This window comes from Syngnathus acus, chromosome 20 (assembly GCF_901709675.1).
Source record: "Syngnathus acus chromosome 20, fSynAcu1.2, whole genome shotgun sequence".
In the NCBI taxonomy this organism is placed as follows: domain Eukaryota; kingdom Metazoa; phylum Chordata; class Actinopteri; order Syngnathiformes; family Syngnathidae; genus Syngnathus; species Syngnathus acus.
In genome coordinates this window covers 3,789,356-3,801,419 of record NC_051104.1, presented here as the reverse complement: position 1 = coordinate 3,801,419, position 12,064 = coordinate 3,789,356, and the positions used below count along the sequence as shown (strand labels likewise).

Here is a 12,064-nt window from a genome sequence, read left to right as displayed (position 1 = left end):
TGTATTGTATTTTTGTCACTAAACAAATATTGTGGAATGTAAATTCTGTACCGGAAGTACAGTACAGTATAGCGCCCATGAATGTAGTTCTCATTTACGTTGATAGAGGGCGCTAGATCTGGGGCAAAATAGTAGACCCTACTTAGCGTTTCTTTATTGTTGCAATGGCTGACTACCATACTGCGAGTCCTGCAGCTAAATGTTGCGGGGCACATCATTTTGTTTAATGATAACATTAATATACTACACGGGGTACAAAGGAATGGCATTAGCAAGGTTTGGCACCTCACCTTGCATGAGAAAAACACAAATGCATGTTGATTTAGTAGGGTAAGATCAGATTGGAATCCAATTCCGTATTTGTGGTTTCAAAAAGGCATCATAGTATGTTGTTCCAGTATTTTTTTTAATGTCGTGCTGCATACAGTATGTATACTTCAATAGACAAAACAAATTAATATAATAAATACAATTCTCTGATATAAGACAATAAAATTCCAAAATAAATTCCAAATTAAATGTATGTTATAGTAATATTCACAAAGTATGAGCATTATGATATGAGGAATGTCAACTTCCAAATATCTCTCTCATCTGAATAATGTTGAGGTCGGCCTAATTTGCGAGGAACCCCGCCAACCAATCATGCCATATTTGTTTGGAGAGGTAAGCTATTGTGGTTAATTATCAGAGCAGAAACAAAGTTGTTTAAACGTTTTGTTCTCTTGACAAAGCCTTTGGTGTACTCTGCCCATAATGATTATCTTCTTGAAGTTATAATCACCATATTAAGTATTAGGTTACTTCTGACTAGCAATGTTCATTGTCAACATGAAAAAAAAAAATCCCTATAATTAATTACGTACGGAGTATTTAAAAAATGTATCTGTATAGAAGACAATACTGGAATAACCCAAATTTTACAAAATATAGGAGGTACATATTTTCAAGTGGGTTTGTAAACATTCCTATAGGCACGTGGCTATTATGACATTTTGTTCATTTACAAAATATCAATTGGCACTTAACATGATAAAGACAGGAAATGTTTTTTTTTTTTTTACATAAAACAAATAGTGGTTAAATAGGGAGCTAGATCACAGTGGGATGATTTTGCTTCATTTGTTATGTACGCTTACAATTTTAAGAAGGATTTGGATCACTGGGGGGCTTCAGACCAAATAAGTTGAAGAAGGAGGACACTTGGTCAGGTAACTCAGCCAATACGCTTTGAGCAAGGGCGGCAGCTCCTGCCTGAAATGAAATCAAACATTCACATAGTTGCCAATATAAAACAAAAGAGTATAAATAGCTCAGAAGTTAAAAAAAACATATATGTATATAGAACTTACATTTTGGAACTGTCTGAATGGAACAAACTGGACGATATCTCTCACGGCGACTTCGCCTGCAGCCGAGCGCAAAAGCCCGTCATCTCCATCCAAGAATTCCATGGCGCTGAAGTCGGCCCTGCCCACCCCCACGATAATAATGGACATGGGCAGACGCGAGGCTTTGACGATGGCGTCGAGAGTCTGATCCATGTCCGTGATCACGCCGTCGGTGATAATGAGGAGCACAAAGTATTCCTGCGAAACATTTTACGCATTTGGGAAAAAGTCAAAATGTGACTCTCATTTCAACTGCCTTATGCCAAACTGAACAAATAAACATTTGCAACAACATTTCAAATTGATACTCACGGAAGCACTTTGGTGCTGTAAAGCCTGACAGCCAAAACGGGCGACATGATTGATGACCGGGGAGAAGTTTGTAGGACCGTAGAGCTTCACCTGTGGCAAACATTGCTGGTAGGCTTGCACGACACCTGCAATGCCTAAGAAACACGCCAAAATAGAGAGTTGCATTCATTTCAACAAAACGTCTTCAAATAGCCAATCATGTAAAAAAAAAAAAAAAAAAAAAACAGCAGAGAAATTTCACTCAAAAGCCTAATTTCCCCTAAACATGAGAATGTTTTATTTTTTTCTCGTAAGCTGAGCTACATTACTTTTCGCCGTTATTGCGAAGGCAGTGGTTTAACAGCTAATTTGTTTTCAATAATTCAGTAATCAATAATTTCAATAATGTAATAATCAGACTCCGTCAATCCTACAAGGTGTTACTGTTACTAGGCGATACTCTGTGCACAACTAATTTAAATGTTTGTTTAGTAGTCTGTTTTAAAATGTTCTAAGTTTAAATATTAGCTTTAGATTTTCATTACCTTCACAAAACGGATTTGAATTGTTGAAGTTGACAGGAAACTCGTGGTTGACCTGGAAAATTGAATTCAATTGATCAGAGCCAGTCCAGTATGACAAATAAGAGTGTGATATCCTAATAAAAACAGAAAAAAATCAAAAAGAAGAAGAAAAAAAATCACCTGCCATGTAGGCGGAATCTGAGCACCGAAGCCCAACACAGGGAACATCTTATCACTGCACAAATAAAACAAACAAAAAAAGAATTCCATGAGTTTCTAGTATGTACATTCTGTACTAATAATTTAGGACATCCTTAATTACCTGTCATAATCTTGGATGACATTACCCACTGCCATGATAGCCGAAAGGTACTCATTATAGCCATGAGGGTGGATGTAATGAAGCGACTGTGGAGATGTTGGATCCCCATTGGAGCCTGTAAAGTCAATGGCAATCTGGCCCAAGTTGATAGATCGATCAACAAATTGCAAATATATTACAAGATATTCATTAATAATGTGTTACGAAAAGAAGGATGAAAATCGTAACTCACGGTAAAATTAATCTGACAGCCGCCAAAGATGTAATCAAGGAACGTATACTCCTTCACGATCTGCATGTGAAATAAAAAAATATGCATTAAAAAAAACACTCAAATAGTTTATGATGATATTCTTGTTCATCACGAAAGAAATAAAATTTATGAGTACCTCGCATTTTTTAATGACTATAATACCAGAGTTTTTGTAGCTTTTCTTGCTCTGCTTCTTCTTCCTATTGATGCATTCAAACTCAGCCTGGGGATGGAAAATAAATATAAAGTACAAATTCAATTTACACAACTGGGAGAAATGTGTCTGAACCATCAACAGAAAAATAAAAGGATAACACGCATAACAAGTTTGAGCACCCTGGTCTTACCGCGTAAGTTTGCGATGCCTGTTGGATTTGGCTTAGTGTGGTCTGAAAGGATCCGATCAAGTTGTGTGAGCCGCTGCTCCTGAAGTCGTAACAGTCGACCTGGAAACAGACAGGAAGAGGCCGGTAAAATTGCTGATTCCCCATATGCAAAAAATAATAAAAAATCAGTCAGCATTTTGCCAATTGAAGCAGATGAGACAAAAGGTTGATGCGATGACCTCATGTATGATAGCATAACAATCATAAACTGTAAAAAAATTAATCGACGGAATGAGTGATACAATAATTGATTCTAAAAATATTCAAGTGACATCCATATCTCTCTGTGTTTAAAAAAAAAAATACTTTGCCTACAATAGAAACAAATATGTAACAGTGGCAATCAACGATGAGCAATATTAATTTACAATCTATTACACATTTTACATACAGACCATATTATGGAGTTATATATACTACCTTTATAGATTTCTCCACATCACCTCCACAGAGTGCCTGAATTGGGATTTGGAATGGTCTCCATGATGGGTTCAGGTTGTATTTCACCACCTGCATAACCACACACAGTAACATTCATTTAGCAAATTCTCAAAAAGTCAGCGTTCCAAAAAGTAAACATTGTAACGATGTGTACCTCTGTCCTGTGAGCTAACAGCCATCCTTTTTCTGTCTCTTTGTGGACTTCCAAGAACGGATCAGCCTTGCTAAAAAAAACTCTAAAATATTCAAACACATCAAAGGTAGTTTGTTCATGATGCACTATTTGCTGCCAAACAGTCCAGAAAGATGTCTTCAAGTATTTATGTTAATACTCCTCAAACAAAACTTGATACCTGCTTATCCAGTCTTCTAGCTGCAACTTCAAATCGCACCACCCTGTTGTCTGTTCTTTCTTCGGCGTGTATCTGTCAAATATGAAAGAGCATTGTGTTGACTGAAATAATTTTAAAATCAGACACATGAGCTCTCAGAATCTGAATAATCACAGTAATGGTTCCCGCTCCTGCAGGTCTTTTGTCCCTCATGACAAGTGGTTTTGTTAGAGTCCTTGAAGACACAACCTGGACAAGGAGAAAAGAAAACGTCAGCACATATTCAGTACACAGTAAATACTAATACTAAGCACACCAATAGTATTGTTTATTTTTGGTGCATTGTCAGAAAGGAAAACAAGTGTAAACCTGTCCCAATGTGCACTCCAGTTGCCCCAAGAAGTCAGCATCTTGCAGACTGCAGTTGACATTGTCGTCAATGTCGAACACCTCAAACTTCAGCTTCTGCACCGTCTCAAAGTGGTAGTCAATAACAAATATCTTGGAAAATTTTGGATTAAGGCAGTTCATGATTCTCTCTGTGCGACCAACCTAAAAAAAAAAAAAAAACATCAAACTCATCTGTTTGCATCGTGGGTAATTTTAGATGCAACATATTTGTTATCAAAAAGGAAGCCAACAAGACCAGAGCTGATTAATTTATTACACTGACCTCCACCCAGTTGTTCCCAGATGGGCTCATGTACAACACACACTGTGGGTCAGACTTTGAGAGGATATCCATGTCCATCAGATTCTCACAAGAGATGTTCAGAGCCACCCTGGTTACACAATCGGGGACTCCAGGGCGGGGGGGTCCGACTCCTGCCATCGTATGGATTCACATACACAACACCTGAGAGATACAAACAGGGATGAGAACACAATAAAATGAGTTGAAGATAGCAACAAAGTGCAAATTGGTGTTGCATGGTTAGGTACAGTTATCAGTTTATCTGGCTTGTTAATTTTGGTCATTTTAAATGCCTTGGTGTATTGTACGCTATTCATGCAATGGTTGGAGTAAAGTCATTTTTCATTTCATGACAACTTGGTTGGAGTAAATTCATTTTTCATGTCATGCCAGTATTATTCGCCTGCAGCGGATAACACGCTTAACCGCATTCCAGTCAAGCCATATAAAGGTAACGGGCATGAAAATAGTTAATACTACGACCGTTATTGAGATCGATATGACTTGAATTCGGACATCATGTGACACTTTAAACGAGTGATTAAATCGTTGAAGTCCGGTAGGAAAAAAAAAGTAGTGCTGCAGCCTACTTTAAAGTTATAAAATGAACACTGGCCGATGTTCAAAACACGGGCTGAGGTCAAAAGTCCAACTCTGTGACTTAAGAAGCAATATTCACCTAAGTTCCAGTTTTAGTAAGGAAAAAAAAAATATGGAAGTGAGCTAAATAACTCGCTAATTAGAATGAACCCTTTCTCGACAGCCGCGATTACGCTTTGCAAGTAACATGCTACACGCAAACAACTTTAATAGCAATATGGTACGGTAAAATACGGACTGTTATTCTTGCGGCGGAAAAAAAAAAAAGCACTTTATTGAGCATTAATGTTGATTTTGCCTGTAACTCACGTCGCAGTGCAGCAGCGAAGGGAAGGCTCATATGTCATGGGCGGTGCCCTGGGACGCTCGTTTTTCTTTAGAGGGTCGCCCGTTCTACAACACTAAAGTAAAATCCACGAGGAAAAAAGGCGAATCTTTACTTCAGTTGTGCAAGTCATGAAACAAGTCATTCAGTTACAACATATTGTAACGCCCAAATATGTTGACAGACGCTGAGGCTCGCTGTTTTGTCACCAGGGCGCATACTCATTCAAGAACTTCTTAATCGTTTAAAAAAAAAAAATCTTAATAGTTTTTATACATAAATTCGTGATTGCCAGTTATTGTTTAAGTTATAATTTGTATTTTTATAATTTGATATTTCCTCAGCAGAGATATAAGAAAAACATCATCATCTAGGGAAAAAATAACTGCACCAATTCTTATATTCATTAAAGCTCAACTTTCCTTAGTTGACAGATCGTCAACTCACAAACACTGAATCAACAGCTTCTCTAGTGGTGACAGTTTGCAAATGTCACAGAACCTTACACGTGCAAAATATGCAGAATGAAGGAACCTAGAATAACGAAAGTGTCCCCCAAAATAACAAATGTCGGCATAACGTTTTTTTTTTCCCCCAACCTTTAAATCAAACAAAAACACATTCGGGATAAAAAAAACACACCATCAACTACAAACCAACAAATACAAAATAAAACGTGTCGGCTGGGATAGCACCAATTCTGTCTGTCACTCACTCGTGAATCTTCGCGAACGACCAATCAGCAGCGAGCGTTAGATGGAGGCGGGACTTTACGAGTCAGTGACGTAACTTCCCCTTCACGAATTTCCCGTTTACGACCGAGTGAGTGAACAGACAACAGGTTATTGAGACCGATAATTTGAGAAAAATAATAGATTTTTCTTAAAATTAGTGCTGCTTTGTATTTCAACATGGTTGTCACACCAGATGGAATTCCTCAGTTTAGTTACACGCCATTTGAAAAGATTCATTGCCTACAATAGATCTTGAATGTTGCCAAATTAGTGATACTGCTACAGATTTAAACAATCTTGAGCTATTTCTCAATGGCGGCTTTGAAGATGCTGGCTCTGTAGTACTGCAGCTCTATTATGCTCTCCCTGATGTCTTCCAAGGCTCTGCAAGAGAAAAAACAATGTTTCTGATTATTGAATGATCCTTACAAGTCATGTGCCGAAACTTCATTTGTCCTTTCCTTTGTTTAATAACGTTGTACCTTTTTTTTTTTACCCTGTCACAGCAGTCTCTCCAAACACGTCTTTATTCCAAAACTACCAAGAATGACATTACAAACAAACATATCACCCCTAAATGTCTACCTGTGGGTTGCTTTCTTAGGTGGCGCCATCTTATATTCCACTGGAAACCACCTCCTAAATTATAAGAAAAAATTAAAATACATATTTATTCAATAACAATTCTGGGCATTCTAACAGTGCATACTTATTAACAGGAACATCTGACCTGCAAAGCTCCTTAATGGTGCTGACGTCAATTATTCTGTAGTGGAGGTGATTCATGAACTGAGGCATATATTTTTCTAGGAACCTTTTATCTCCATGCACAGAATTTCCTACACAAAAAAGAATAATGAAGCATTTTTACAAGAGGATAGTTTATAATAAAACTCTGTAGCTAAAAGCAACTTACCAGCTAGAGGACATTGTCCAGCTGGCGTGTGTTGTCTAACAAATGACAGAAATTCATCCTCTGCTTGTCCCAGGGTGGTTTGACTGCGTCGTACTGCCTCTGTCAGACCAGACTGAAAAAGTATCAATTTGTCTGTCACTCTGTCACTCCATCACTCTCTCACTGACTCTTTTTGGGTTGTAAAATCAACTTTTAGCAGTTTGAACATTAATTATATTATCTTTGTATTTTTGGCCTGAGTAGCGACTGCACACATTAATTAGCCATGGTAAAAAACGTTATATTTTAAGTTGTCATCAACAACAAAAACAAATTGGCTTTGCCGTGCCACCTAAAGTGAAATATACCAAAATCATACCTTGCCATGATGCTCCTTGCACCACTCTGACATGGATTCCAGTTGTTCATTGGACTGGTTTATTATCAAATTAGGTCCCTGACAAGACATCTGAGTTAAGATTGGAAGACAATTATACCAATCAAAATAATAATACAATAATAAGAAAAGAAATGGATTACTTCAGCCAAAACGTTCAAATTGGAGTCTGTGATCATGCAAGCCATTTCCAATATTGTGTCATTTTCTATGTCCAAGCCTGTCATCTGTAAAATAAAAATAAAAAAGCATGTGTGTATTAACAGAGGTAAGCACTTTACCAACTTTAACCGGTCCATTCTCCATCGTTTGTACATGGCCTGGGTACTTCTGTTCTCATCAGTTCATCCTCATTTGTCAAAAGAGCATTCCAAAGGCTCACATTCATTTATTTTTATTTGTTACCTTAAAACATCAAAACGTTTTAAATTTAAAATGGCTTATTTTATTATTATATGATTGTAGCCACAGGTAGAATCAAATCCAAGTCCGTTATTGTCCGCATCATCCTTAAGTAGAGTACTCAAGTATTATATTATAGTACTTTAGTAACGAACACGAATATTTTTGACACCTCCTCTGCCTGTGGTTTCAATCGACACACAATGACCAACACACTGAAAACATTGTTTTGACTTGCCTCAAGATCCACCCACACTATCTTTTGAGACAAAGTGGCGTTCATGTTCTTCAACAGCCAACGAAGTGGAAATCCTAGATGAACACGTGGTAATTGTAAGTGATCAAGCAGGAGAAGTGTAATATTCTACACTTTAACGAATACGCAGAAAATGTATTGGGGGGAAAACTTTCAAGTCGGTGGGCACCGTAAAATGACGTTAGGAACGCTTATGTGCTTTTTTTTTTTTTTCAGCTTGTCGCCTAGATTTGACGTTCCCGGAATGACGTCACAGTTTCTGCGACGGATATTTCTGAAAGTTGTTCAAGTCGTGTTGCCGTAGATTTCCAGCATCTTACCTTCAAGTTTGTTCAAGTCCAGTTGCCGTAAATTTGTCTCAAAGATACTCGAGCCTAAAACAGGACCATCCCCACTTTTCTAGACAAAAGCATCATGTTAAATATTCGTGTCCGAGTAAAGTCATTTTGCTGTATTTTGGAGCTTCTTGACCTAGCTTAGCTAAATGTAGCTTATCTCGTCTTGTTAGCTGGTAATAGAATAACCCGGTTTTGATCAACACGTCGATCAGCAAAGATCAGTGTAAGCATAATGTTTTTGTGTGTGAAAATATGATCAAAAAGACACCCAAGTACGAGGAGGAACTTTGTGCAGTAAAACAGAACAACGAGCGACAACGTCAACTACTGGACGCCATTAGCAGGATGCAGCCAAGAGGTGTTCTTCACAGAGCAGGTTTGATCACTTCGTACTTTCACTCTAAGAAATACTTTCTAATTTAAACAGTACTGTGTATATATATTTCGACTGGCTGTCTTACCTTTAGTGTATATACACACGAACAAAATTGTTGGTACCCCTATCGTTCATGAAAGAAAATACCACTAGCCACAGAAATCCTACCTTAATTCAAACGTAAATTGATGTAAATAAATAAAGAAAAAACAACATTCGCTACATGTGCAAACATTCGCAGCTCAGTGAAATACGGTTTGTCAAACAGTAAAGTAGTCATCTGACTCATTTGGCACCCCGAATAACTTTCTAAATATAAATTATAATACTCTGGACTTGTCTTGCAGAGCGCCTCCACATTAAAGAGGAAGAGGTGGACAAAGAGGTGCGCTACTTCAATGAACAAAAGGAGCAGAAGTATCATTACAGCATAAAAGTGGAGGAGGATCCTTGTATCAGAGAGGAGGAAGAAGAGCCCCATAACATCAAAAAGGAGGAGCAGGAGAAGGATATCACCAAGTTCCCTTTGAAGAGTATAGATGATGGTCCAAGTGAGGCAAATAAAGTTTTTCGGTGCAAAATCTTTCTTCAAACAAACAGATATCCTCATAAAAATGGCCATCAGTTAGTGAATTTGCTAATGTCAAACAGTAAAGTAGGAAAGTTAACTCATTTGGTACTCCAAATATCTAAACATAAATCTTAATGTTGTGCGTGTTTGTATGTTGTGTCTTGCAGACATCAGTGGAGCTATTCATCCTGAGCAGCAGGAGCCAAAGCAGCGTCACATTAAAGAAGAAGAGGTGGACAAAGAGTTCCCCCAGTTGAATGAGCAAAAGCAGCAGAAGTTTGCTTTCATCAAAAAAGAGGAGGAAATCCACACATTGCCATTAACTGCTTTCTTTTTGAAGCATAAAGATGGAGGGTCAAGTGAGGCGAGCAAAGTCGCGGAGCCTTCAAGCAGCAGCTCATGTTGTCATATAAGAACAGAAGGTGTTGAAAGCCACTGTGAAGGATCACAAGCAGTCAGCATCTTGGCTTCATCAGATAGTGAGGACACGTCGTCTCATGGAAATGATGATGATCAGTCTGGCGGTGATATTACATGTCACTCTGAAAACAAACACTGGAAATGTTCTCAGTGTTGGAAAATGCTTGCTTGTCAGAGTAGTTTAAAACGACACATGAGAATACACACAGGAGAGAAAACATTTTCATGCTCAGTTTGTGGCCAAAGATTCTTTGAGAAGGGAAACTTAAAAACACACACAATAACCCACACTGGTGAGAAACCTTTTATCTGTTCAGTTTGTGGCCAAGGATTCTCTCGGTTGGGAGGCTTAAAGACGCACACAAGAACCCACACTGGTGTGAAACCATTTGCCTGTTCAGTTTGTGGACAAAGATTCTTCGAGAAGAGAACCTTAAAATCACACGCAAGAACCCACACTGGTGAGCAACCTTTTTCCTGCTCAGTTTGCGGCCAAAGATTCTCAGAGAAAAGAAACTTAAAAAGACACACAAGAATCCACACTGGTGAGAAACCTTTTTCCTGCTCACTTTGTAGCCAAAGATTCACTCAGAAGGGAAGCTTAAAAACACACACAAGAACCCACACTGGTGAGAAACCTTTTTCCTGTTCAGTTTGTGGCCAAACATTCTCACAGAAGGCAGGCTTAAACAAACACACAAGAACTCACACTGGTGAGAAATATGTTGCCTGCTCAGTTCGTGGCCAAAGATTCTTAAAGAAGGGAAACTTAAAAAGACAATCAAGATCCCATAGATAGAGATAAGAAAGTAACTAGAAAAACAGAGGATGCCGGGTTCAAAAAATCTAGGGATCCGTACATCTCATTGATTCAGGTGCATTTGCATAAAATTATAACCACACATAAAATCAACAAAAGTATTCTACTCACAATCACATTTACACATTTCTTGACAGGTGGTCAACTAAGAGGTGATAAGAAATGTTTTTACAATAATTTTACGAACTGAAAAGAGGTGATAAGAAATGTTTTCACAATAATTTCATAAACTAAAATGAAGTTATAAGAAATATTTATACAATAATTTTATGATCGGAAATGAAGTGATAAGAAATGGGTTTATAAATGTATGAAGCCTCCCACTGGTAGAATATCTTAATTTCATTGTACATCAGTTGTACAATGACAATAGTCATTCATGTTTTATAAATTCATAAATGTTTTATCGTAACATAATCTAAAAAGTATTGTGCCCTTTGAATCATCAGATGTTTATTGGTTTTATGAACTGAACTGTATTTTGTACACTTTGAATCAACAAATGTTTCTTGGTATATTGTTTGAGTAACTTGAGTATTTTGCCTGAAAGTTAAGGTCAGTCTCAAATCATTCGAGAATGTCCTGTACAAAAGGGAATGTTGTTTCGAATGTTCCTAAAGTGTGGACGGAGGGAAGCATGATTGAATAAAAAGATGAGAATGAATAAGGAGATTTTCTTTTTCTAAGTTTCTGTTCTTGCCAAGCTATCTAGCACGACACAATAATGTTGAGTAAATATGGGCTAACACAATGGTCCAACTTTTGTTTATGCGCCGCGGACTGGTTACGTGTCAGAAATATTTTCGCAGACCGGCCTTTATATAAATAATACATTTATAATAAATATATAAATACGATGAAAGAATATTATACGATTGGCATAAAAATAAAACTCACCATGAGCACAGAGCTTGCTTCTCAGAAACGATCCCATCTAGGCGTAATCGGAGACAATGACACCCAAAGTGGTTAAGGTTTGTCTTTTAATGCAGGATGCTTGGTCTCCATGTGCCGAAGTAGTTTTGAAGACTCGTTAGCCTCGTTAGCTAGCCTGTCGCCACATATGCAAAGTCGGCTATGGTTGACGCGTCAAAGTCACCTGTGGCGATAAGTAGGACTCCAGAAATGTTCTTTTAAATGCAGCTTCTCTTAGAAGTCGTAGCCTCTTCTTCCGTCTCCTCGTTGGGCGTTTTTCCCTTTCCGAAGAAGCTTCCCAAACTTTTCTGTTCCTCTGTCGGGCCCGACTGAGGTGACATGTCACGTGATCGAGACGAGCGTCTGAACCGACGGATGTAA

At 37.9% G+C, this 12,064-nt stretch overlaps 2 protein-coding genes across 5 annotated transcripts; both read right to left on the bottom strand.

Moving 5' to 3' along the window:
• Positions 1-202: 202 nt before the first annotated feature.
• On the bottom strand, positions 203-5,672 carry LOC119139622 (copine-3-like). Its single transcript, XM_037280457.1, has 16 exons — positions 5,544-5,672; positions 4,614-4,796; positions 4,310-4,492; positions 4,115-4,189; positions 3,962-4,033; positions 3,763-3,843; positions 3,588-3,677; positions 3,129-3,227; positions 2,918-3,004; positions 2,761-2,820; positions 2,529-2,662; positions 2,387-2,441; positions 2,228-2,279; positions 1,704-1,837; positions 1,353-1,589; positions 203-1,254 (listed from the first exon to the last, which is right to left on the bottom strand). Exons 2-16 carry the CDS (start codon positions 4,770-4,772, stop codon positions 1,144-1,146), a joined length of 1,629 nt encoding a protein of 542 aa, XP_037136352.1. The 5' UTR covers positions 4,773-4,796; positions 5,544-5,672; the 3' UTR covers positions 203-1,143.
• On the bottom strand, positions 5,656-12,047 carry smfn (small fragment nuclease). Of its 4 annotated transcripts, none has more exons than XM_037280483.1 (9): positions 11,666-12,047; positions 8,226-8,299; positions 7,729-7,812; positions 7,568-7,645; positions 7,210-7,321; positions 7,024-7,132; positions 6,879-6,932; positions 6,567-6,677; positions 5,656-6,536 (listed from the first exon to the last, which is right to left on the bottom strand). In XM_037280483.1, exons 1-8 carry the CDS (start codon positions 11,700-11,702, stop codon positions 6,596-6,598), a joined length of 630 nt encoding a protein of 209 aa, XP_037136378.1. In that variant the 5' UTR covers positions 11,703-12,047; the 3' UTR covers positions 5,656-6,536; positions 6,567-6,595. The 4 variants fall into 4 exon arrangements, with proteins under 4 accessions (XP_037136378.1, XP_037136381.1, XP_037136377.1 ...); XM_037280486.1 differs by lacking the exon at positions 8,226-8,299 and adding exons at positions 9,043-9,079; positions 9,284-9,543 and having other exon boundaries at positions 5,658-6,677; positions 11,666-12,042; XM_037280482.1 differs by having other exon boundaries at positions 5,658-6,677.
• Between the last annotated feature and the right edge of the window lie 17 nt (positions 12,048-12,064).